Consider the following 23,648-nt stretch of genomic DNA (forward strand, 5'->3'; position numbering starts at 1 on the left):
TATAGTCCTTGCCCAGGTTCCCACATGCAGCTACCATGAGGATGAGATGAGATAGCCTTTGAAAATAAGACAAGCAAGATTAGGGCGTCAGCTTTTCAACCGAAAGGAAGCCTGTGTAGGAAAAGAAAAGGAATTTCTATTTCAGGTGCACCAGTTACCTAGATATCTTTTTGAAAAGCAGTCCCAGGCTGAAAAGAGATATAGGCTAAAATAAATAAACATAAGTTTCATAATTGGCCTTCGCTGAAGATTCCTGTTTAATTTACAATTGTTAGAAATTGCTTTTTTTTTTTCAACCTTAACTCTTGATCGCCGCGCCCCTACTTGGTTGTTTCCCTTCTTGCCACGCCCCCCCGCCCTATCTCCATTTCCCAACATGCCTCGGGCTCCCGTAAGCCGGCAGTCATTCTGGCGCAAGTTCCAGAGCCTTCTGGGAAGTGTAGTTTATTTTTTCCTCCGCTGCGTCAAGATCTAGGGCTGTGGACTACCACTCCCGTGAAGTAGTGCGTAATTCCACTACGCGGCGTCTTCGAACGCGCCGCGGCAGCCATGTTGGACGTGGCCAGTACAGGGGCCGGCACCAGGGGGTTATCGAAGCAGCTGTCACGATGCTGGGGTCCCTGGTGTTGAGGAGAACAGCGCCGGTGCCGCGGCTGCTCCTCCAGCTGTTTAGGTCCCCATCTCTCCGGAGCCGTGGGAGTGCCACCGACCGGAGTGTGAGCACCGGGGGACGCGGGGAGCCTCAGTGGCTGAGGGCAGCCATCGGGGGGCGCCCTGGAACATCGCCGACCTTACTCACAAGAGAAGGGGCAGCCACTGGGGGGCGCCAGAGAGGAGGTACCGAGACCCCCTGCCTCGCAGCCGCCACGTGGGGACGCCTTCCTAGCCCCGAAGACACTCAGCCTGGACAGGACAGCTGGAACGGGGCCCTCAACAGGGCCGGAATGGGCGTGTGGGCGCTGGCGACGGTGCTGGTGGTACACTGTTACAGCAAGAGCCCGTCCAACAAGGGTGATTATCGGGACAGTATGGGTTTGTGGAAGTGAGAGGCCAGAGGAGTGTCCTGACTCCGTATCTTTGGAGGGTGGGAGTTGCATATAGATTTAGACCACCGGAGCCTCAGTCCTTGTAGGACCTAGACATCATCAGGTCATAGAGCAGGCCGAAGAGTTCAGTGTTTCTGCGTTGTATAATTTCCCAAGTTGTACAACTATTATTGTATAATAATACAGTTATTACAGGTCAGCCTCCCTTCTTTGAGCATCACTTTGTCCATCTGTACAATGGGAGCATTTTCTCTACCGTATCACCTGGTTCAATTCCTCTTTTAAGAGGTCTCCAAGGAACCACGCGTGTTTTAAGGGCAACCATTAGATGCTTTAGAGAAGTTGCCCTCCCTAAGGTGGCCTGAGAAAGGAAGAGGAGACTTGGTTTCAATGCCAGCTTTGGCCCTGCTCGCCCCTTGCTGCTCTCTAGCTTCAGTTTCCCCGTTTATACAGTGAAGGATGACTTCTCAGTACGCTTACAGTGCTGTTATTTTGACTCTTGGAGTTCAGCAGCGTGGGTGTATCCATCAGGGAGACTCCTAAGGTTTTGCTGTGCCTGGTCTCAGGCGTGAGGTGATCTTCCTATGTGGGGCAGTTGGCAGGAGAAGGAAGACAATGAAGTGGCTCTGTAGAGCTCCAGAGCAACCATGGGGGCTGGCTGACCCAGGTTGGCATCCCCCCTGGGTGCATGGAGCTGAGCAGGGACTGGGAGAGCAGGCAGAGAGCTAGACTTCTGGCCTACGTGAGTCCAGCTACTCAGGTTCTCAGCTTTTCCTCAAGGGAGAAGACTAAGGCATGGTGTTCCTAGATTCCATGCATCCCAAGCTCTGAGATTTTGGACCAAGAGGAGGGACTCCCTTGACATTCATTTGTTTATTCAATAGATGTGACCAGCTATAAAGGAAGGGCCTTGGATGGGGAGTAAGGACACCTGGGATCTTGTTTTGATTCTGCCTCTAACTCCCATTGTGACTTTGGAGTTTTGCTCCTCCTCAGTGGTCCTCTGTTTTCTCATTTACAAAATGAGGGTGTTGAAATAGAACCCCTAAGGGCTCTTCTAGCTTGGGCATGCTATGATTCTATTACTTCCAATATTTTTATACTCTGTGTGTGCCTACTTTGGAGCTCAATGTAGAACTCCTAACTTAACACAATGCCAGTTAAGGGGACAGTGCAGGCAGTTAGACCTGTAGGTCTGGTGAGTGGTTTGACAGTGTGTTGTTGAGGGATCAGAAGGCCAGCAGGGTCAGGAAAGCCTTCCTGAATGATTGGAGATGTTCCTGGAGGATGGGGAATTTGAACTTGAGTTCCGAAGGATAAGGCAAAGATGAAAAGGAGAGTGAATATTGTGAGTTCCATGAGAGCAGCAAGTGCATCTTGATATTTTCAGGTTGATGCCAGCTCCTTTCCCTAATACTTTCACGTTGTTTGTCCACCATAGTCTCTGGTATTTAGTGTAGGTACTTAGTAAGTGTACCTTGAGATGGTTTGTATTCTACGCAGAGGTTTCCGGGAACAAAGATAAAGTAGTCGCAGGTCAGCATGGCATGTATAGAGGCTAGCAGAGTGTCCATCCTGGTTGGAGGACAAGAGGTCTTTGGAATGAGGTGAGAGCAGATGGAGCGGGGTCTGGATATCAGGCACAAGGGTTTGGAAAGGTTGGAATTCTCCTGTAGGCAATGGAAAGTTGATGAGCAGGGAATGTTCCGAGGCCAGTATGTTTAGAAGGATTGGGGGAAGGTGTCCAAGGTCTTGCCTTAGAGCTTTTGGGAGGCTCCAGATTGGACTTTGTGGCATATGAACCCTAGCAAAGAGAGTAGGGTCTGTTCACCAAAATAGATAATGACCAAAACCATGACCAGTTCAACCTTTCTGACCTGCCAGTTACCCTGTCTCCTTACTTTGAGTTGTAAGCTGAGACCCTCAGTGCAGCACAGTCATTACTGCCCTTTAGGAGCCAGGAGGCCCTGGTTCTAATCTCAGCTCATTCCTCACTCCCTCTGTGACCTTGCAGAGGCCACTTCTTTTTGAAGACTGAGGGGAGAGTGGATACAGCAATATCTGAGGAAGGCTTGTTTCCCTTCTAGCTAGGGGCTGCCCAAGCATGCCTGGGTGTGTGTTGGAAGAACTGGGGAAGGTAACCAAGGAAGACCTGGCCCTGCAGTCTAGGCCAGGAGGTGAGGTGGCGGCATATGCATAGGTCTGAACCACAGGACTGGTTTGCATATGCATGATAAGGTGGGTTTTGTACACATGAGGAAACTGAGGCTCAGGAGGTTAGGTAAGTTAGCCAGCTCATACAGAAAGTAAGTGGCAGAGTTAGGACTGGAGCCCGAGTCTGCTACTTCTACCCGGCTCCAGTGCTTCCTCTCATGTTTTACTGGGTGACTCTCTTGGCTGGACTGAGAGCTCCTTGAGGCAGGGATGGGTATGAGTCTGTCCAGTGCCCATCAGTGGAGCTCAGGACCAGCTGGGCTCAAAGTGTTGCACCGGCCCTGGAAAGAATTGTGCCTCTGCTGACTTTTGAGTTTTTTCGAGCCAGGCAGCTTTTCCTATGGCCACAAGGTGGTGCCAACAGCCTCCAGGCTGCCCAGGCCAGGCCAGACTTAACATTGCCTTTCTGCTAGGCCTGGTGATTCCTAAAGGATTGATTGGAACCCTCTGCTTTGGATCTCCCTTTGTTGGGCTTGGCACTTGGGTGTTTGCAGATTTTTCAGCCATTATTTCATTTCTTTAGCATCCTTGTGAGGCCGTCAGGGCAGGGATTACTGTCTCTGCTTTATAGTCAGGGAAGCGGGGGTTGAGAGGGAGAGGGGCTGCCATAGCACATGGTGAATAGCGGGCAGAGTGTATTGGAGCCTGGCCTCCTGGTCAAGGCTGTCTCCACTCTCAGAGGGGTCCACATCCCTGCCTGCTCCTCCCTATCCTGTCCCTCTTGCTGGCCTTGTGACCTGTGACATCAAGATTCAAGACTAGGCTGAGAAACTGAAGTGGGGGGAGAAAGTGGGGCAAGGTAGGGGGATGGTTAATAACAACAATGATAATCACATAAACCTGCAGAGCTTTATAGCTAAGGAAGAGTGAAGGAGTTCACACACTGAGTGTTTACTGTAGGCCACACGTGGTACTAACACATTATTTGGATCACCTTTGTGATGAGAGTGAAGCGTTTGGGCTCTAATAGAAAGATGTGGAAGACAAGTTGTTAACAGAGGCTACCACGTAGGCAGGGGATGACTAGCTTTCTCTTTGTATATCTTGGCGTCCTTTCACTTGTTAAAGCCCATGTTTCTGAAGTGCCTCCATTTCCACTGTCTTACTGGGCCCTCCAAGCAGCCCTTAGGGGTAGGTCCTGGCCAGGGATTTGACCAGTGCCCCCTCTCTCTTCAGATGCAGCCCTGGTGGAAGCTGTTCGAGCCAACAATGTCCAAGAAGTCAACAGGTGAGTGTCATACCCCAGGCCTTGCTCTCCCGCGCAGGAGGGCTGAGCGGGATGGGCCCCTTGCTCTGGCGGTGGCTCTGCCTTGGAGGAAATCCTCACAGTGAGCTGGGAACTGAACCCTGTGACTTCCTTGTAGTCACCGAGTCACTTGGGCTCCTTTGGCCCAGGTCAACCCTTAGATATTTTAAGGTAGAGAATCAGTCCCTGTGTCTTTTTTCTGGCCCCAAACATCCCCGGATCCTTTGGCTGTTTTGTTCTTTGAAGGATGTGGTTTGGAGTTCCTCTGCATCCTGTAGGTTCTTCAGTGAATCTTCCAGTTTGTTCTTGTTTCTCTGTGGGATCGGTCACTTGTAATTGCTTGTTGCCTGGATGGGGTGCAGGTGGGCACCAGTGGAGAGGGTTGGAGATTTGAGAGGGAGCTGGAAGAGACCTTTCTGCCAGAGCAGCCTGCCTGCAGGGCTGGGTGCACATGCTGGGCTCCTGCCCAGGGGCTGACTGCATTTCTAGCCTCCCTGGCTCAGCTGTTCCCCTAGTAACCACTGGTCAGTTAGATCTGAGACTTGTTCTTGCTCAGGGACAGGACTTCACTCGGGCCTCTGCCTGGTGCCCAGGGCAGGGCAGAGTCTGTGTCTTGGACGGATGCTCAGACATAGGGCATCAGTATGGGGCTGTTATTCAGGGGCAGACGCTTCATTCTTGGTGAAACTAGTGGCCTGCATTAGGCATAACTTTGGCCATTTTTTTGCCTTTTGTATAGAGCTAGGTGGCCATAGGACACACTCCCTTCCCTGCCACTATGTCCACATTTTAAACAGGAAGTCAGGTGTTTGGAGAGGCTGTCACTGCGTCCAGCGCTGCACACCCGTTGGTGCGCTCCCTCACTCCAGTTGCCTGAACATACAAGAAAGTGTTGAAAGGCAGTCACAGCCCCCATCAAGACTTACTGCTTTGATTCCCTTGCATTTTATCTGCAGCATTATTATTGATTCTCAAGGGTGCTTTTGAGTATTAATGTTCAAGGCTTAGTTTTTAATAAACCACTTTTGGAAGTATGGGCTGGGAGTTGTTTCGTAGCCAAATAAATATTATGGAGCAATAGTTTAATAAACATGCGATGATGCATCTTTAAAACCAAGCACAGATGTCAGCTTGTTGTTATAAGAGCCATTCATAACTCCAGGCAGTGCGTGGCCAGAAACAGATGAGCCTCATTTCCTTCTGCTGCAGTACGATGGCATGAGGGGGCGGAAAGTGGCTGTGCCCCGTCCTTTAAGGCTTTTGCTGACCCTTTAATCACCTGTTGATGACTGCTGAGGTAACTGCTGCCAGGCTGCTGCTTTCCTCTGGCGAGCCAGTATAGGCAGTGCATTTACAGAGCAGCAGTGCTGTGAATCCACCTTTCTATCACCTAGGGGAGGCTGAGTTTACCCTGTTCCATTGAGCCCCCAAGGGTTGATTGATTTAGCTCTTTCAAATACACATTTTTCTCATTAGCAGGTAAACCCCTGCCACAAAATTACAGGAAGTGATTGAATTTATGTTGTGTGTGTGATTCACAACATTCATGCTTGCCTGTGTGGATAGGGTCTGTAGGGACTTTCCTGTGTGTCACCAGTCTCTAACCTGCCTTTCTCCTGCCTCCTCTTGTCCTATCTCTCTTGGTCATGATGACTCAGTCAGAACCTCCCTTCACCCCTCGTGAGGGGGTCAGAGATGAGCAAGGCACAGACCCTGCCCCTCAGAATTGACAGTCTCCCCCCTCCACCACCACCTGGTCTCAAGGAAACAAACATGTAACCTACCAATCACAGTTCTTCCCACTTAGAGAGCTAGACCTACAGGTAGGAGTGGGGAGAGCCCGACCACCCTTGCTAGAAGGAAGCTTTCTTGAATTCCTACTGCAGGCCCTTGTTTAGCCTTTTTACGCCCTAGACTCTGCACAGGTGCTTAACGCTACCCCTAATTTCTTCCTCTGTGTGTCCTGGCCTTTAGTTCTGCCCAACAGACCTGCGGATACCAGGATAGAATTCCATTCTCAATTTTTAAAAGATATTTACTATAGTTTATACGTGGTTGGGTCACCATGTGTATGATGTGTGGTTAAATCAGTATTTGGAATAAAACTCAGACCTGGTAATAATATTGTCCTCTACCCTCCTTTCCTTCTTGCCCTCTCTGGATTCTATGCTGTGTGTGTCTCTGCCTTGATGGCCCCCTACCTTCCGCTGGCCCCAGAGCCTTGGGAGAGCTCTGGATAGTGAAGGGCAGCAATCTGAAGCTCTTCTGCTCAGAGGCGGGAAATTTCATCATCCTCTTTAAGGATACTCTGGAATCTGCAGTTCCTAGGTTCTAGGTGTGGGCCGTCCACACAGATGGCTCTCTGTACATGGTGCTCATTACCCTCTGCTTAAAGCCTCCCAGCGTCAGCTCAAGTCCTACAGCCCTTGTGAAGACTTCCTTGACTCCTCCCAGCTGAGTGTGATCTGCGCATTGCCCCACACCTGCCTGTTGGTCTGGGAAAGTACGTGGGTCATCTAGGAAGAGCCGTGTTAGCCATGGCAGGAGAGTAATCCTTTGCTAGAAGAGAGGTTGGAGGTCAGGTGGGAGAAGCAGGGCTGAACATCAGGACTGAGGAGGCACTCAGCCCATGAACAGGAAAACCAGTGCGGTTCCCACGCTGCCCAAATCAGGAACAGATGAGGAATCCTCACGCAGCAAGCCAACAGCTCTGGACAGCCACCTGAAGTGTGGGCACTGTTGACCTGTCTTATGTAGAGCTGGCTAATCGTTTGTGGTATGGGCCTGCCTGGCTAAAGGGGCAGGGAAGGTTCTGCCACTTGCCATACTCTTTTTTATATTAAGAAGGTTTGTGCTAGACTTCACCTTAAACCACTGGATTGTGTGCCTCCCCAGTGCAGGGACAAGGTCTGGTTTCCCACATGTCTTATCCTCTTCTCCAGCACAGTGAAAGTAGGGGAAAGCTGCTTTTTACTGACTTTTCAGCAAACCTGAAGTAGACAATCCAGAGTCTTATTTCCATACTCCCATTGGCTATATCAGAGGAAGGCTGGGTCCCTTTTTCTTCGCATTGTCCTCTCCTCCTTTCTCCCTGTGTGGCAACTGTTTCCTTCCTCCCCCAAGACACTTAAACCTTGTTAGCAAGTTCAGGTCTCGCTCTTCAGGAGTGGAAGCCCAGTCCTGAGGCCCCCGTCCCACCTGTCAGCAGCATGAGCAGGTGGCCCTGCTTCTGGGCTTAGCCCAAACCCAGCCTGGCTTCTGGACTCAGGATCCACTCACCCGAAACCTAGGGCACAGGGCAGTCTGAAGGCACATCTGTCCAACCTCGAGCTGAGCCATGTGAGGAGCTGTCAGGGCTGGCAGAAGTGAGGCCTCCTGTTCTCCCAGTGGAGATCACATTTCCTTTTGAACAAACTTGGGTGAAAGACTATACCCCTACCCACTTCCCTTCTCCCGGCAGGGAGCTGGGCCTTTGCTGAGTGCTTTTTCTGTTGGTTTTTTAAAAATTTATTTATTTTATTTTTGGCTGCATTGGGTCTTTGTTGCTGCACGCAGGCTTTTCTCTGGTTGCTGCGAGCGGGGCTACTCTTTGTTGCGGTGCGCTGGCTTCTTGTTGCGATGGCTTCTCTTGTTGCAGAGCATAGGCTGTAGACGCGCGGGCTTCAGTAGTTGTGGCTCGCGGGCTCTAGAACGCAGGCTCAGTAGTTGTGTCGCACAGGCTTAGTTGCTCTGCGGCATGTGGGATCTTCCCGGACCAGGGCTTGAACCCTTGTCCCCTGCATTGGCAGGCGGATTCTTAACCACTGTGCCACCAGGAAAGCCCTCTGCTGAGTGCTTAACTCAGTTGTTTCCATCCGCCCAAGCGCTTTTTAAAAGAAGGAAGTCTGATGGTGTCAGTCTTGGACTGCAGACTGCCTACCCTTTCTCTCCAGGATTCATTTGCTCATTTGACAAAATTTTACTGAGCACCTGTCATATGCTGGGTTGTATACTTGGCACAGGGGACATCTGACCACTCATGATTCCTGCCCTCAGTGAAGGAGTCTGGGGAAGACTGTGGTAACACAGTGTGATCAGTACTGAGACAGGAGGCCAGGATATACCACTAATCAACCTGGGGGACCAGAGAAGATGTCCTAGAGGAAATGACACCTCTCAGACATTTCCTAGTGAAAAAGATTAGAGTCTTAAAATATCAGGAGGGCTTAGCAAATAGAAGGAGAAGGCGTTCCAGGCAAAGGGAACAGTGTAAGTGATAGCACTGAGGCAAGAAACAGCCTTGAGTGTGTGGTGAGGAGGGGAAATTATATACTGTTTGGTGTTGCTGGATCACAGCCTGAGGCCAGGAGAGACTGGAGATAGGAAGGGACCTGGTCATGGAGGGCATTGTCCATTTGTCCATCAGTCACTCATCTGTCCAGCCTGTCCATTGTGCCTAGCCCTGAGCTGAATTTGTGTTGGTGGCAACAAAATGAGGAAGGGGAAGCAGTCCTCGCTCTGGAGGAGCTCATTGACCCTCTTCTCAGGTGAAGAGGGAGCACATTAAGTCAAAAATCGAGAACCAGCAAAACAAGGCACAAGTTGCCTAACTTCTATAAGACTAAGTAACATGGAAATGATAGTACCTATAACTTACAGAGTTGTTGAGTGTTCATTATTAATAATAGAATTATTACTTAGTTCAACCAATATATATGACTGCTTATTAGGAACTAGGTGTTGGACTGAGTGCTGGAGGTACAGTGGTGAGCAAGATTGGCACAGTTCCTGCCCTCTTGGTACTTACAGTCTAACTGGGAGCCAGATGACTAATTATGCAATTATAATTATGTACTTCAAAGTGATGAACAGTTTGTCTCTTCAACAAATGGTGCTGGGACAACTGGATATCCACATGCAAAAAAATGCAGTTGGAGCCCTACCTCACCTATACACAAAAATTAACTCAAAATGGATCATAGACCTAAATGTAAGAGCTAAAACTATAAAACTCTTAGAAGAAAACATAGGATTAAATCTTTGTGACTGTGGGCTAGGCAAAGCCTCCTTAGATATGGCACCAAAAGCATAGGAAACCAATAAATTGGACTTCATGGAAATTAAAAACATTTGTGTTCAAAGGGCACTTTTAAGAAGGTGAAAAGACTCTCCCACAGAAAAGGAGAAAATATTTGTAAATTATATGAGATTTGCATCCAGAATATGTAAAGAACTCTTACAACTCAAGAATAAAAAAGTTAACCCAATTTAAAAATGGGCAAAGGATCTGAATAGACATTTTTCTGAAAAAGATTTTCAAATGACTGATAAGCGTGTGAAAAGATGCCAAACATCATTAGCATTAGGGTGATGCTAATCAAAGCCACAATGAGATACTGCTTCTCACCCATTAGGGTGACTGTAATCAGAAAGACATAATAGCAAGTGTTGGTAAGAATGTGGAGAAATTGGAATCCTCATATATTACTGGTGGAAATGTGAAATGGTGTAACTGCTTTGGAAAACAGTTGGCAATTCTTCAAAGTATTAAAGATAGAGTTGCCTTATGATCCAGCAAGTCTACTCCTAGGTATGTACTGCAGAGAAATGAAAACATGTATATTAATGTACTTGTACATGAACGTTCACAGCAGCATTATTCATAGTAGCCTAAAGAGGGAAACAACTCCAAAGTCTATTAACTGATCAATGGATAAATAAAAATATGGTATAGCCATACAGTGGAATATTATTTATCAGTACAAAGAAATGAAGTACTGCTAGGTATATGCTACAACATGAATGAACCTTGGAAGCATTATGCTAAGTGAAAGAAGCCAGACACAAAAGACCACATATTATATGATTCAATTTACATAAAATGTCCAGAACAGACAAATCCATAGAGACAAAGTAGATTGGTGATTGCCAAGGACTGGAGAAGCTGGGGTTGGGAGGGCATAGGGGGTGACTGCTAGTGGGTCCAGAGTTTCTTTCTGGGCTAATGAAAATGTTCTGAGGTTAGTAGTCAAGATCACACAACTCTGAATCTACTAAGAACAATTGAGTTGTGTACTTTTAATGGATGGATTTTATGGTATGTGAATTATATCTTTTTTATTTCTCCTTTTTTTTTTTAGAGGAGAGTTTTTATTGTTGTTGTTGTTTTGTTTTGTTTTGTTGCGGTACGCAGGCCTTTCACTGTTGTGGCCTCTCCCGTTGTGGAGCACAGGCTCCGGACGCACAGGCTCAGCCGCCATAGCTCACGGGCCCAGGCGCTCCGCAGCATGTGGGATCCTCCCGGACTGGGGCACGAACCCGTGTCCCCTGCGTTGGCAGGCGGACTCTCAACCACTGCGCCACCAGGGAAGCCCTAGAGGAGAATTTTTAAAATATTTATTTAATTTATTTTTGGGCTGTGCCTCACGGCCTGTGGGATCTTAGGTCCCCAACCAGGGATTGAACCTGTGCCCCCTGCAGTGGAAGCACGGAATCCTAACCACTGGACTGCCAGGGAAGTCCTGTGGATTATATCTTAATAAAACTCTTTAAAAAATGAAGTACAAGACACTTGGGAATCGAACCTTGAGTATAGGAGGGGTTAGGGGTGGGGTTATGTGGTCAGTAAGGCAAAGCATCTGAGTGAGATTGAAGTGAACTCTGAAGGATGAAGAGAAAACTAGAACATTGTGTTAGAAGGGCAGTAGGTAGAAGGCCTTGAGTCAAGCAAAGATGTGAAGGAATTAGAGAAGGCCAGTATGACTGGACTCTAGAGAGTAAGTGGGAGAGGGTGTGAAATAAAGTTGGAAAGTTAAGCAAGGACCATATCACACTGGATTTGTTGGCCAAGTTAATGATTTTTATTTTTACTAAGAACAGTGGGCAGCCATTGAAGAATTTTAAGGTATGTGTATGTGAGAGAAAAAGACACATACATGGTGACATGATCTAGATCTGTAATTTTAAAAGATCACTCTGGCTGCTCTGTGGAGAATAGATTGATAGAGCTGTGGTGGTTGGAGAAGACCGGTTGAAAGTGACTGGAGTAGTCCAGACCAGAGAGGATGATGGCAGGTGGTGACTTGAAGTAAGATGTCAGTAGCAGAGATGGAGGAGGTAAGCTAGACAGGACTTGGTGTTGTGTAGAACAGTGTCAGTACCTGGTATGTAGTAGGTACTCAATATGTGAATCTTGAATGAATGAATGAATGAATAGAATTGGATATGGTTGATTAAGGAGAAGAAGGTGTTAAGAATGAATTTCTGTTTTCTGGCTTGATCAGCTGTGGAGATGCTGTTACCATTCGCTGAGATGAAGATCCTAGAGGAGGACTGGTTGGAAGAAAATGATGAGTTCAGTTTTGAACATGCTGAGTTTAACGTTTCAGTGAGATATTCAAGTGGAGAGGTCAACTAGGCAGTTGAATGGGTCTTTCTGACTCTTCCCGCTATATATAGCATGCTGCCTCAATGATCGGTTTAGAGATTGTTTTGACATCTTGTTTTGATTTCTGGTTTGATGGTTTTAGGCAATAAAGTACTTCATACCAGTTAAAAGTTTTTTACTAGATACCTTTGGGAAAAAGTCTGGTTTGATTTGCAACACAGGAAAGGAGAAAGGGTTGGGTTTTGTTGAAGGCTAAATACATTTATTCTAGCTCTGCATTGAAGGCTTGGTTTGGTTCTTGTCCCCAGATGCCCCAGCTTGGGGCTTGAGGCGCTTGCTGTCCATGTGCCAGGATTAAGGTGTCCAGAATGTGCTTAGCTACAGTATAGGTAAATGTTCTGCATATTGATCCAGGGATTTTATCTAATTAACAAAAACTCTGGCTGGTAAATACATTTGACTGTCTCGGGGCCTCAGGGAGGCTGTCTGTCTATTGATTGTTGTATCATTTTGGCTTGATGGGAAGATATTAATGATGGCATCAGAGCAACCAAAACATGTGACTCTCTTAACCAGTAAATATGTAAATGTTCCTGTGGCTTGCAGTAGGTTGAAACAAAAGCTTTATCCTAGGCCAAAAGGTCAAGGCCCAACTGGCATCACTCTTGTAATTTGATGCTTTTTGAGAGCATTTTTTGAATGCTAGGGTATAACCCACACAGGTTTTTTTGAATTCTGGGATGTTGGAAGGCAGCATAATGTTACAGAAAGAATACAAGGTTTTTAGGATTAGAAGACCTGGGTTCCCATAATTCAAAAAGAGTCATGTACCACAATGTTCATTGCAGCACTATTTACAGTAGCCAGGACATGGAAGCAACCTAAGTATCCATCGACAGATGAATGGGTAAAGAAGATGTGGCACATGTATACAATGGAATATTACTCAGCCATAAAAGGAAATGAAATTGAGTTATTTGCAGTGAGGTGGATGGACCTAGAGTCTGTCATACAGAGTGAAGTCAGAAAGAGAAAAACAAATACTGTATGCTAACACATATATATGGAATCTAAGAAGGGAAAAAAAAAAGGTTCTGAAGAACCTAGGGGCAGGACAGGAATAAAGACGCAGATGTAGAGAATGGACTTGAGGATACAGGGAGGGGGAAGGGTAAGCTGGGACAAAGTGAGAGAGTGGCAGGCATATATACACACTACCAAATATAAAATAGATAGCTAGCGGGAAGCAGCCACATAGCATAGGGAGATCAGCTCTGTGCTTTGTGACCACCTAGAGGGGTGGGATAGGGAGGGTGGAGGGAGACGCAAGAGGGAGGGGATACGGGGATATATGTATACGTATAGCTGATTCACTTTGTTATGCAGCAGAAACTAACACAACATTGTAAAGCAATTATACTCCAATAAAGATGTTAAAAAAAAATAACAGCTAGCAGTAATTGAATACTTGTAGTGTGCCAGGCACAATTCTAAGCTCTTTAAGTATATGCTTATAACAATCCCAAGAGATAGATATCATTACCTCCACTTTATAGATAAGGAAACAAGGACAGAGAGTCAGGAAGAAGGCCAGCAGAGACAGGATTTAAACCTAGACCGTTCTAGTTGCTGTATTACCCTGGAATTACTAAGTTCATTATTATTCAGGAGACAGAATGAGTCACTGATAGAAAAGTTACTAAAGTTTGACTGAAGTTATTAAAGTTTGCCACTGAATTTGTCACTAAATAGCTGGCTTGGATTTTAGAGAGAAGAGCAGTATGTATTTAAAATATATTACAAACCTCATCTGTTAACATCGTCACATAACTTTAAAGATGATATTTTTTATTTAAAATAATACTTTCAGAAATTAATTCTCAGTGGTTCTCTTATATAAATAATTGGCGTTAAAGTGAAGATTATTAAATAAAGAAAACAAGACCTGGGTTCCACTTCTGTCACAGTAACTGTCTCTATGACCCTTAGTAGGTAATAGACCCTCCCTTTTTGAATCTTAGTTTCCAAATCTTGTTAATGGGCTTCCCACTGAGAGCTCTGAAATATAATTCTCACGGTTAAGCTCTACAGAAAAAAACTGAGCCCTTTGAGGAGGGTCCAAATCACACACTAAAACACCAGGGCTTGCTCAAGTGGGCCTTCACCAAACAAGCAATTTTGCAGAGTGGTCCAGGGCCTGGCACCTTTTCTAAGGTGTGGACTTACTGAGTCTCTGGTTGCTTGCTCCCTGGTGATGGAAAGCAACTGGGGAAGATTGGGTTAGCAGCTTTTTATGAACTTCAAGAGTAGGTGAGTTGTGGAAACAGCCAGTCAGCTGCTGAGAACCCCAGCAGAGTCAGGTGGTTGGCCAAGCCGAGGAGCAGAGAACAGCCAGGGCTTACTGGGGTGGCTTGGGGGAAGGAGGGATGCCCCTGAAGGGGAGCCCAGCCCTGGGATTGAGCCTCTAGTGCTGGCCCCACTGGTCCTTGGCTGTATGGCCTTGAGCTGGTAGTCCCTTAACTTCCTCAGTGACTTTGACTGTAAGATAACTTCACAGGCCACCCTCCCAGGATCTTGTGAGAGTTCCAGGCAGGTGAACTCTTGTGGTCTAGAAAATTACCCATCCTTTGGTTCATCAGTGTCACGTCTTCAGGGAAGCCTTCCCTAGCCCTCCAGGTAGCACTTATTACCCTCTTTTGGGATGGGTCATCTGTTTCCTTCTTCCTCTCTGTCTCTCTCTGTCTCTCTCTGTCTCTCTCTCTCTCTCTCTCTCTCTCTGTGTCTCTCTCACAGTACTGTGAGTTTTGGAGGTGGGAGACCATTGCTGTGTTGTTCATCTCTGTTCATGTAAACAGTTAACAAATACTTATTGAGAATTGTAGAAGTGTTTTGTGAATGGTAAGAGTTAGGCAGACGTTAACAGTTATTTACAGTCATAATAAACCTGTAAATGGAGGAACTGACATCCCCTAGGAAAAAAATAAAAATGGTGAATTAGTTCAGTCATTTATTCATTCAACAAATAGTGCCTACTGTGTGCTGGCACTGTGCTAGGCCCTGATGGATCAGTGGTAAGCCAAAAATGTACAGACCTCACCTCATGAAACTTAAAGCCTAGTCAGACGTTAATCATGCAAATATGAAATTACAACTGTGACAAATGCTGCAAAGGAATGGTATGGAGAATCCTGAGTGCCTCTGAGAGATTTACTCTGGTCAGGGAAAGCTTCCCAGAGGAAGCTTGAGTCCGAGGTGAAGGAGAGGAAGAATTAACCTAGGTGAAGAAGGATAAAAAGAGCTTTCCTGGCAGAAGGAACTTTTGTTTATAGAGGCCCCTGGCAGGAGGAACAACAGCAGGTGTGAAGGACTGAAAAAGGCTGATGGGACTGCAGCTCAGAGGGGGGTGCCAGGAGCTTAGAGAATAAGCAGGTCTTGCAAGGCATTGGAGACTGTCTATAGTAAGGAGCTTTGTCTTATTCTAACAGCAGTGACAGCTGAGTTGGGGGCGGGGCAGGGGTGGTTGAGAGGGGATTGATGTGCCCAGCTGCTCAGCAACCATTCTTTTTTTTTTTTTTTAATTCCTAGGTATTTTATTCTTTTTGTTGCAATGGTGAATGGGATTGTTTCCTTAATTTCTCTTTCTGATCTTTCATTGTTAGTGTATAGGAATGCATGAGATTTCTGTGCATTAATTTTGTGTCCTGCAACTTCACCAAATTCAATGATTAGCTCTAGTAGTTTTCTGGTGGCATCTTTAGGATTCTCTATGTATAGTATCATGTCATCTGCAAACAGTGACAGTTTTACTTCTTTTCCAATTTGTATTCCTTTTATTTCTTTTTCTTCTCCGACTGCCGTGGCTAGGACTTCCAAAACTGTGTTGAGTAATAGTGGTGAGAGTGGACATCCTTGTCTTGTTCCTGATCTTAGAGGAAATGCTTTCAGTTTTTCACCATTGAGAATGATGTTTGCTGTGCGTTTGTCATATATGGCCTTTATTGTGTTGAGGTAGTTTCCCTCTATGCCCACTTTCTGGAGAGTTTTTATCATAAATGGGTGTTGAATTTTGTCAAAAGCTTTTTCTGCATCTACTGAGATGATCATATGGTTTTTCTTCTTCAATTTGTTAACATAGTGTATCACATTGATTGATTTGCATATACTGAAGAATCCTTGCATCCCTGGGATAAATCCCACTGGATCGTGGTGTATGATCCTTTTAATGTGTTGTTGGATTCTGTTCGCTAGGATTTTGTTGAGGATTTTTGCATCTATATTCATCAGGGATATTGGTCTGTAATTTTCTTTTTTTGTGGTAATGTTTGTCTGGTTTTGGCATCAGGGTGATGGTGGCCTCATAGAATGAGTTTGGGAGTGTTCCTTCCTCTGCAAATTTTTGGAAGAGTTTGAGAAGGATGGGTGTTAGCTCTTCTCTAAATGTTTGATAGAATTCACCTGTGAAGCCATCTGGTCCTGGACTTTTGTTTGTTGGAAGATTTTTAATCATTCTCAATTTCATTACTTGTGATTGGTCTGTTCATATTTTCTATTTCTTCCTGGTTCAGTCTTGGAGGGTTATACCTTTCTAAGAATTTGTCCATTTCTTCCAGGTTGTCCATTTTATTGGCATAAAGTTGCTTGTAGTAGTCTCTTACGATGCTTTGTATTTCTGCAGTGTCCGTTGTAACTTCTCCTTTTTCTAATTTTATTGGTTTGAGTCCTCTCCCTCTTTTTCTTGATGAGTCTGGCTAAAGGTTTATCAATTTTGTTTATCTTCTCAAAGAACCAGCTTTTAGTTTTATTGATCTTTGCTGTTGTTTTCTTTGTTTCTATTTCATTTATTTCTGCTCTGATCTTTATGATTTCTTTCCTTCTACTAACTTTGGGTTTTGTTTGTTCTTCTTTCTCTAGTTCCATTAGGTGTAAGGTTAGATTGTTTATTTGAGATTTTTCTTGTTTCTTGAGGTAGGATTGTATTGCTATAAACTTCCCTCTTACAACTGCTTTTGCTGCATCCCATAGGTTTTTGGATCGTCATGTTTTTTTTGTCATTTGTCTCTAGGTATTTTTTTATTTCCTCTTTGATTTCTTCAGTGATCTCTTGGTTATTTAGTAACATATTTTTTAGCCTCCATGTGTTTGTGTTTTTTACGTTTTTTTCCCTGTAGTTTCTAATCTCATAGTGTTGTGGTCGGAAAAGATGCTTACTATGATTTCAAGTTTCTTAAGTTTACCGAGGCTTGATTTGTGACCCAAGATATGATCTGTCCTGGAGAATGTTCCATGTGCACTTGAGAAGAAAGTGTAATCTGCTGGTTTTGGATGGAATGTCCTATAAATATCAATTAAATCTATCTCGTCTATTGTGTCATTTAAAGCTTGTGTTTCCTTATTAATTTTCTGTTTGGATGATCTGTCCATTGGTGTAAGTGAGGTGGTAAAGTCCCCCACTATTATTGTGTTACTGTCGATTTCCTCTTTTATAGCTGTTAGCATTTGTCTTACGTATTGAGGTGCTGCTTTGTTGGGTGCATATATATTTATAATTGTTATATCTTCTTCCTGGATTGATCCCTTGATCATTATGTAGTGTCCTTCCTTGTCTCTTGTAATAGTCTTTATTTTAAAGTCTGTTATATCTGATATGAGTATTGCTACTCCAGCTTTCTCTTGATTTCCACTTGCATGGAATACCTTTTTCCTTCCCCTAACTTTCAGTCTGTATGTGTCCCTAGGTCTGAAGTGGGTCTCTGGTACACAGCATATTTATGGGTCTTGTTTTTGTATCCATTCAGCGAGCCTTTGTCTTTTGGTTGGAGCATTTAATCCATTCACATTTAAGGTAATTATCGATATGTATGTTCCTATTACCATTTTCTTAATTGTCTTGGGTTTGTTTTTGTAGGTACTTTTCTTCTCTTGTGTTTCCCACTTAGAGAAGTTGCTTTAGCATTTGTTGTAGAGCTGGTTTGGTGGTGCTGAATTCTCTTAGCTTTCGCTTATCTGTAAAGCTTTTGATTTCTCTATCGAATCTGAATGAGATCTTTGCTGGGTAGAGTAATCTTGGTTGTAGGTTCTTCCCTTTCATCACTTTAAATATATCATGCCATTCCCTTCTGGCTTGTAGAGTTTCTGCTGAGAAATCAGTTGTTAACCTTATGGGAGTTCCCTTGTATATTATTTGTTGTTTTTCCCTTGTTGCTTTTAATAATTTTTCTTTAATTTTGTTCAGTTTGATAACTATGTGTCTCCGTGTGTTTCTCCTTGGGTTTATCCTGCCTGGGACTTTCTGTGCTTCCTGGACTTGGGTGCCCATTTCCTTTCCCATGTTAGGGAAGTTTTCGACTATAATCTCTTCAAATATTTTCTTGGGTTCTTTCTCCCTCTCTTCTCCTTCGGGGACCCCTATAATGCGAATGTTGGTGTGTTTAATGTTGTCCCAGCGGGCTCTTAGGCTGTCTTCATTTCTTTTCATTCTTTATTCTGTTCTGCAGCAGTGAATTCCACCATTCTGTCTTCCAGGTCACTTATCCATTCTTCTGCCTCAGTTATTCTGCTATTGATTCTTTCTAGTGTATTTCTCTTTTCAGTTGTTGTATTGTTCATCTGTTTGTTATTTAATTCTTCTAGGTGTTTGTTCTTTAATTCTTCTAGGTCTTTGTTAAACATTTCTTGCATCTTCTTGATCTTTGCCTCCATTCTTTTTCCGAGGTCCTGGATCATCTTCACTACCATTATTCTGAATTGTTTTCCTGGAAGGTTGCCTATCTCCACTTCATTTAGTTGTTTTTCTGGGGTTTTATCTTGTTCCTTCATCTGGTATATAGTCCTCTGCCTTTTCATTTTGTCTGTCTTTCTGTCAATGTGGTTTTCATTCCACAGGCTGCAGGATTGTAGTTCTTCTTGCTTCTGCTGTCTGCCCTCTTCAGCAACCATTCTGATTGCTGAGAAACATTAGGAACCAATCTGAGTGCCTACCAGCTTGTGTGTGCCAGCGTCTTCTTGGGCACTGATCTAGCCACGGAGGCAGTGAGACCACAAAACTGCTGTCCCCCAGGGCTCCCCAGCAGGGGCAGCTGTCAGGCTGTATCTCCCCACCACCATTGCTGTGGCCCAAGTGCTTCTTCTCCAAAGTCCCAGCTCAATCATGGTCATAACACAGATCCTGTCAGCGTGACTGGAACCAGTTGGATTTTTTCCCATGGAGTTTTCCTGGAAACTGAGGAACATAGAGAAATCTAAGAATATTAAAAATAGTCAAACTAATATGTTACTGGGCTTACCATATTCACTTTAGCAATTTTCCTCACAGTTCTGCTTTCTCTGTCCTGTTTGAAAAGCCTCCTCAGAAAATCTGACTTTCGAACTTTAAGGCTCTTCTACATCCTGCTTCCTTCCCTCTCCTCTCTTTGGAGCAGTGGTCCCAGGCCCAAAGTCCTCCTAAGGCCATAAGTGGTTCTCTTCTTGTGACTCTGTCAGTGGGTTTGCTGGAGAGGTTTTCATATCACTGGCAGGAATCCTGTCAGTAAGGAATTCAGAATCTGAGAAAACAAGGTTTGACTCCCAGCTATCAGTCTGAGAAAACAAGGTTTGGATGCCAGCTGTGCCATTTGTTAGCTCTGTGACCTTGGGAAAGTAGCCTAACCTCTCTAGCCTTAGATTTTTCATCTGCAAAGTGGGATGATGATTGACTTACCTCACACCTTTGCTGTGAGTATTAAATGAGAAAATTAAATGAGAAAAACCAGCGAGTGCTGTGCCTGGCACATACCAGGTGCTCAGTACATAGTAGGTGTTGTTTTTGAGTGTTGTTAATTACACTAAGTGTTCGCCCCTGAACTAGCAAAATAAATTAAGATAATGGATAGGATTTTCTGGATAATCTATTTTTACCCTCTACATTTTTCTTAAGCTCCTAATGTGCATTCAGAGACCCCAGCGAATGAACACAAGGTAAATGGATATTAAGGTGGAGCAGAAAGACACCCAGCCTATCATGCTTAGTTTTACTACATTTTTTTAGAACCCATGTATATTCAGAGTTTTGTTTAATGTTTATAGCATATTACTTTCACAGCATACTTTTGTATATTTTTACATATATTCATTGTATATGTATATTATAAAGCACATAAAATAATAATATTTTAATAACATTATTAACTATTACTAATAGTGACCAATGTTTATTGAATGGCTTTTTAAAGATAGGCATTACGTGAGACTTAAATCACTAAATCCTTAAAACTGTGCAAGTAGTATAGCCCCATTTCATAGATGATGAAACAGAAATTTGGATTGTTTGAGTAATTTACCCAAAGTCACCCTCTTGGAAGTGACCCACCACTTCATTTTACAGATGAGGAGGCCATGAGGCCGGAAGCAGAATGGAGCTTGCCTGGGTCACAGTTTCCTCCCAGCACTTTTCCAGGCTCAGGGAGATATTTTGTAGCTCAATGGAGAACCATTTCAGTCTGCCTTACTGGGAGTCTATAAGGTTCCTGAAGATAAATGTCAAATCTAGATCCCTTATCTGTCCTGCCCTCAACTCTGCTCTTCATTGACAGGCCCCACCCCACCCCTGCATTCCTCCCAGCCAAGCTGGCTCCCCTCTGTCCCAAGAACCCCCATTCCAGTCAGAACTGGCTTCTCTAGCCCTCAACACACAGCTTACTTCTTCCTACCTGTGAGCCTTTGTAGCACTTCCAACTCTACCCCTGTTCTCCTCACACCCCTATCTAGATCCTGTTCGTGGTTCATTGCCCACTTCAAGCCCTTCCTTTTCCAGAAAGCTCACCCTCCCTAATAATAATAGTTGCCATTTATTAGATACCCACTCTATGTGAGGCAGAGTACCAGATACTGTATATGTATTACCTTCATTCTTTGCTGCAGTATTGCAAAACAGATTGCGTTATAATCATTTTCCACTTGAAGCTCAGACAGATTTAGTGCTTACTACCCTCCAGCTTGTAAGGAGTAGAACTGTGATTTAAACCGAGTCCCATGTGAATGCAAAGTATGTGCTTTTCTCACTGCAGTTCACTGCTAGTTCCAGCCCATGTTGATCTTTCTTATCAACATTTCCACAGCCTTAAAGTCTGAGCCAAATGGTATCATGTTTAGTTTTCACCTCATTGTCTTTCTCCTCAGTTGCTTCATGCGTGTGTCTCCTCACCCAGGCCATGCTGTCACAGCCAGGTAGATGGCACCTCCTCCTGCCTTCACCATAGCTAGTCACACAAGGCTGACTGGGCACTCAGAAAGCACACAGTACAGATAGAGTCTGGCCAGTTGATTGACTGGTTGAATAAAACCTTGTTTATTCTCCAGAGTCTACCCAGCAGGAGGGTACAGCAGCTGGGCAGGCTGACTGGTCTCCAGGATCCTCCATTCATGTGGATGGGAGGCCCAGGAAGGCTGCATAAGAATCCCTCTCTGAGGCTGAGCTGAGGCTTCCATCTCAATGCCCTTTTGTTTGGGAGGATAGCACCCAGGCCTCCCGGGAAGTCTGTGTATTTTTTGCAGATAGTGAGCAGGGACCGAATATAAAGCACAAACAATTGGAGAAGGCCCCTGAAATTCCCAGGGGTTCAGAGTCCAGCAGGCAGAGCAGTATCCTTCCCAGGGCCAACTGGGACTCAGGATGGGGCTGTTAGGACCCAAGGCACTTTTGTCTCCAGCCTCACTTCCTCTCCAGTATTCATGTCTCCTCTTTAGGTTCTCTGATGGGCAACATCCAGCCCTCAGTTAGGCACCTCTAGGTATGAGGCACACTCTCCCTCCTGAATGATAAGCAGACTCTGATTGGTCAAACATTTACTCATTCATTTTATTTTTCCTTTTGAGATATAATTCACATATCATAAAATTCACCCTTTTAAAGTATACAGTTCAGTGGTTTTTTTTTTTTTTTTTTTTTTTTTTTTTTTTTTTTTGCGGTATGCGGGCCTCTCACTGTTGTGGCCTCTCCCGTTGCGGGGCACAGGCTCCGGACGCGCAGGCCCAGCGGCCATGGCTCACGGGCCCAGCCGCTCCGCGGCATGTGGGATCTTCCCGGTCCGGGGCACGAACCCGCGTCCCCTGCATCGGCAGGCGGACTCTCAACCACTGCGCCACCAGGGAAGCCCAGTTCAGTGGTTTTTTAATATAGTTGTAAGATTATGCAACCATCGCTGCTCTCTAATTCCAGAACATTTTCATCACCATTTCCCCCCAAAAAAACCCAGTCCCATTAGCAGTCACTCCCCATTCCCCCCTCTCCCAGACCCTGGCAACTGCTAATTGACATTCTGTCTCCATGGATTTCCCTATGTGGGTATTTCATATAAATGGACTCATACAATATGTGGCACCTTGTCACTGGCTTCTTTCACTTAATATGTTTTTAGGGTTCATCTCTGTTGTAGCACGTATCAGTACTTTGTTCCTTTTAATGACTGAATAATATTCCATGTATAGATATACTACATTTTATTTATACATTCATCAGTTGATGGACATTTGTGTTTTCACTTTTTGACTATTACGAATAACACTACTATGAACATTTGTGTACAGGTTTCGTGTGAACGTATGTTTTTATATCTATACCTAGGAGTGGAACTGCCAGGTCATATGGTAACTCTATGTTTAACATTTTGAGAAACTGTCAGACTAGTTTCCAAAGTAACTACACCATTTTAACATTCTCACCAGCAATATAGAATATGAGGGTTCTGATTTCTCCACATCTTTGCCAACATTCGTTGTCATTTTTTTTTTTTTTTTTTTTTTTTTTTGCGGTACGCGGGCCTCTCACTGTTGTGGCCTCTCCCGTTGCGGAGCACAGGCTCCGGACGCGCAGGCTCAGCGGCCATGGCTCCTGGGTCCAGCCGCTCCGCGGCATGTGGGATCTTCCCGGACCAGGGCACGAACCCGCGTCCCCTGCATCGGCAGGCGGACTCTCAACCACTGCGCCACCAGGGAAGCCCCGTTGTCATTTTTATTAGAGCCATCTTTAGTATGTGTGTAGTGATATCTAGTTGTGGTTTTGGTTTGCATTTCCTTGATAGCATCTTTTAATAAGTTTTTTGGCCATTTGTGCATTTTCTTTGCCATTTATTCATTCTTAAGGCCCATCATGAGCAGTATGCCCCATTTGGCATTGAGGAGGACCATAAAGATGTATCCTCATGACCTTTGCCTTTCAAAGAACTTTCAGTCTGGTAAGAGAATTGTAATTAGTACATACGAAAAGTTAAGACTCCATAGACAAGGGGGCATTTAGTCTGGGCCTGGAGATGGGTAGTATTTGGATACAAGGAGCTCAGTGGAAAGACATTCTGGGCAGTTGGAATAATGTAAGCTTAAGCACTTTGTAATTAGAAAAGTATTATATTTTATGTCGTGGTGAATTCTGACGTAATACTGTGAAAGCACCTGGCATAGCACTTGACACATGGTGGGCTGCTGTTATGTAGTTAGCGCTCTCTACTGCTCCCCTCTTTGGTCCCTGCTCTGTCTTCTAGGACTACACAGCTCCCTTTTCCTGTTCCAGACTTTTAAATATTAAGAGACAGAACTCCAAGCCAAATAACCCTTGGTTCTCTAAATTGTGATTTCAAGTCTTCTCCTCATCCTAGTCATTTTCTAATGAAGTGGCCACAAAGTTTTTGGTGCCCCTTCTGAATTCCAGTGTGGCATGACCATTGTTGGGAGGAGCAGGGCAGTGATCCCCTTTTTAGAGATTTTAAGACTCTATTAACATGGCCTGAGCTTGCATTAGCTTTCTTGG

The 23,648-nt window shown here is 44.8% G+C and overlaps 1 protein-coding gene across 3 annotated transcripts in view; it reads left to right on the forward strand.

Moving 5' to 3' along the window:
* Nucleotides 1–531: 531 nt before the first annotated feature.
* The window catches only part of CLPB (caseinolytic mitochondrial matrix peptidase chaperone subunit B), a 149,011-nt gene continuing 125,894 nt past the window's right edge, over nt 532–23,648 (forward strand). Inside the window, exons 1-2 of one of the 3 annotated variants that reach the window (XM_032641087.1) lie at nt 532–1,011; nt 4,437–4,488. In XM_032641087.1, coding sequence (XP_032496978.1) covers nt 609–1,011; nt 4,437–4,488 — 455 coding nt within the window. In that variant the 5' untranslated portion in view covers nt 532–608. The remainder of the gene's footprint in view (nt 1,012–4,436; nt 4,489–23,648) is intronic. The other 2 variants (XM_032641086.1, XM_032641089.1) reach the window with 2 other exon arrangements.

The sequence above is a fragment of the Phocoena sinus genome, chromosome 8 (genome assembly GCF_008692025.1).
Source record: "Phocoena sinus isolate mPhoSin1 chromosome 8, mPhoSin1.pri, whole genome shotgun sequence".
Lineage (NCBI taxonomy): Eukaryota > Metazoa > Chordata > Mammalia > Artiodactyla > Phocoenidae > Phocoena > Phocoena sinus.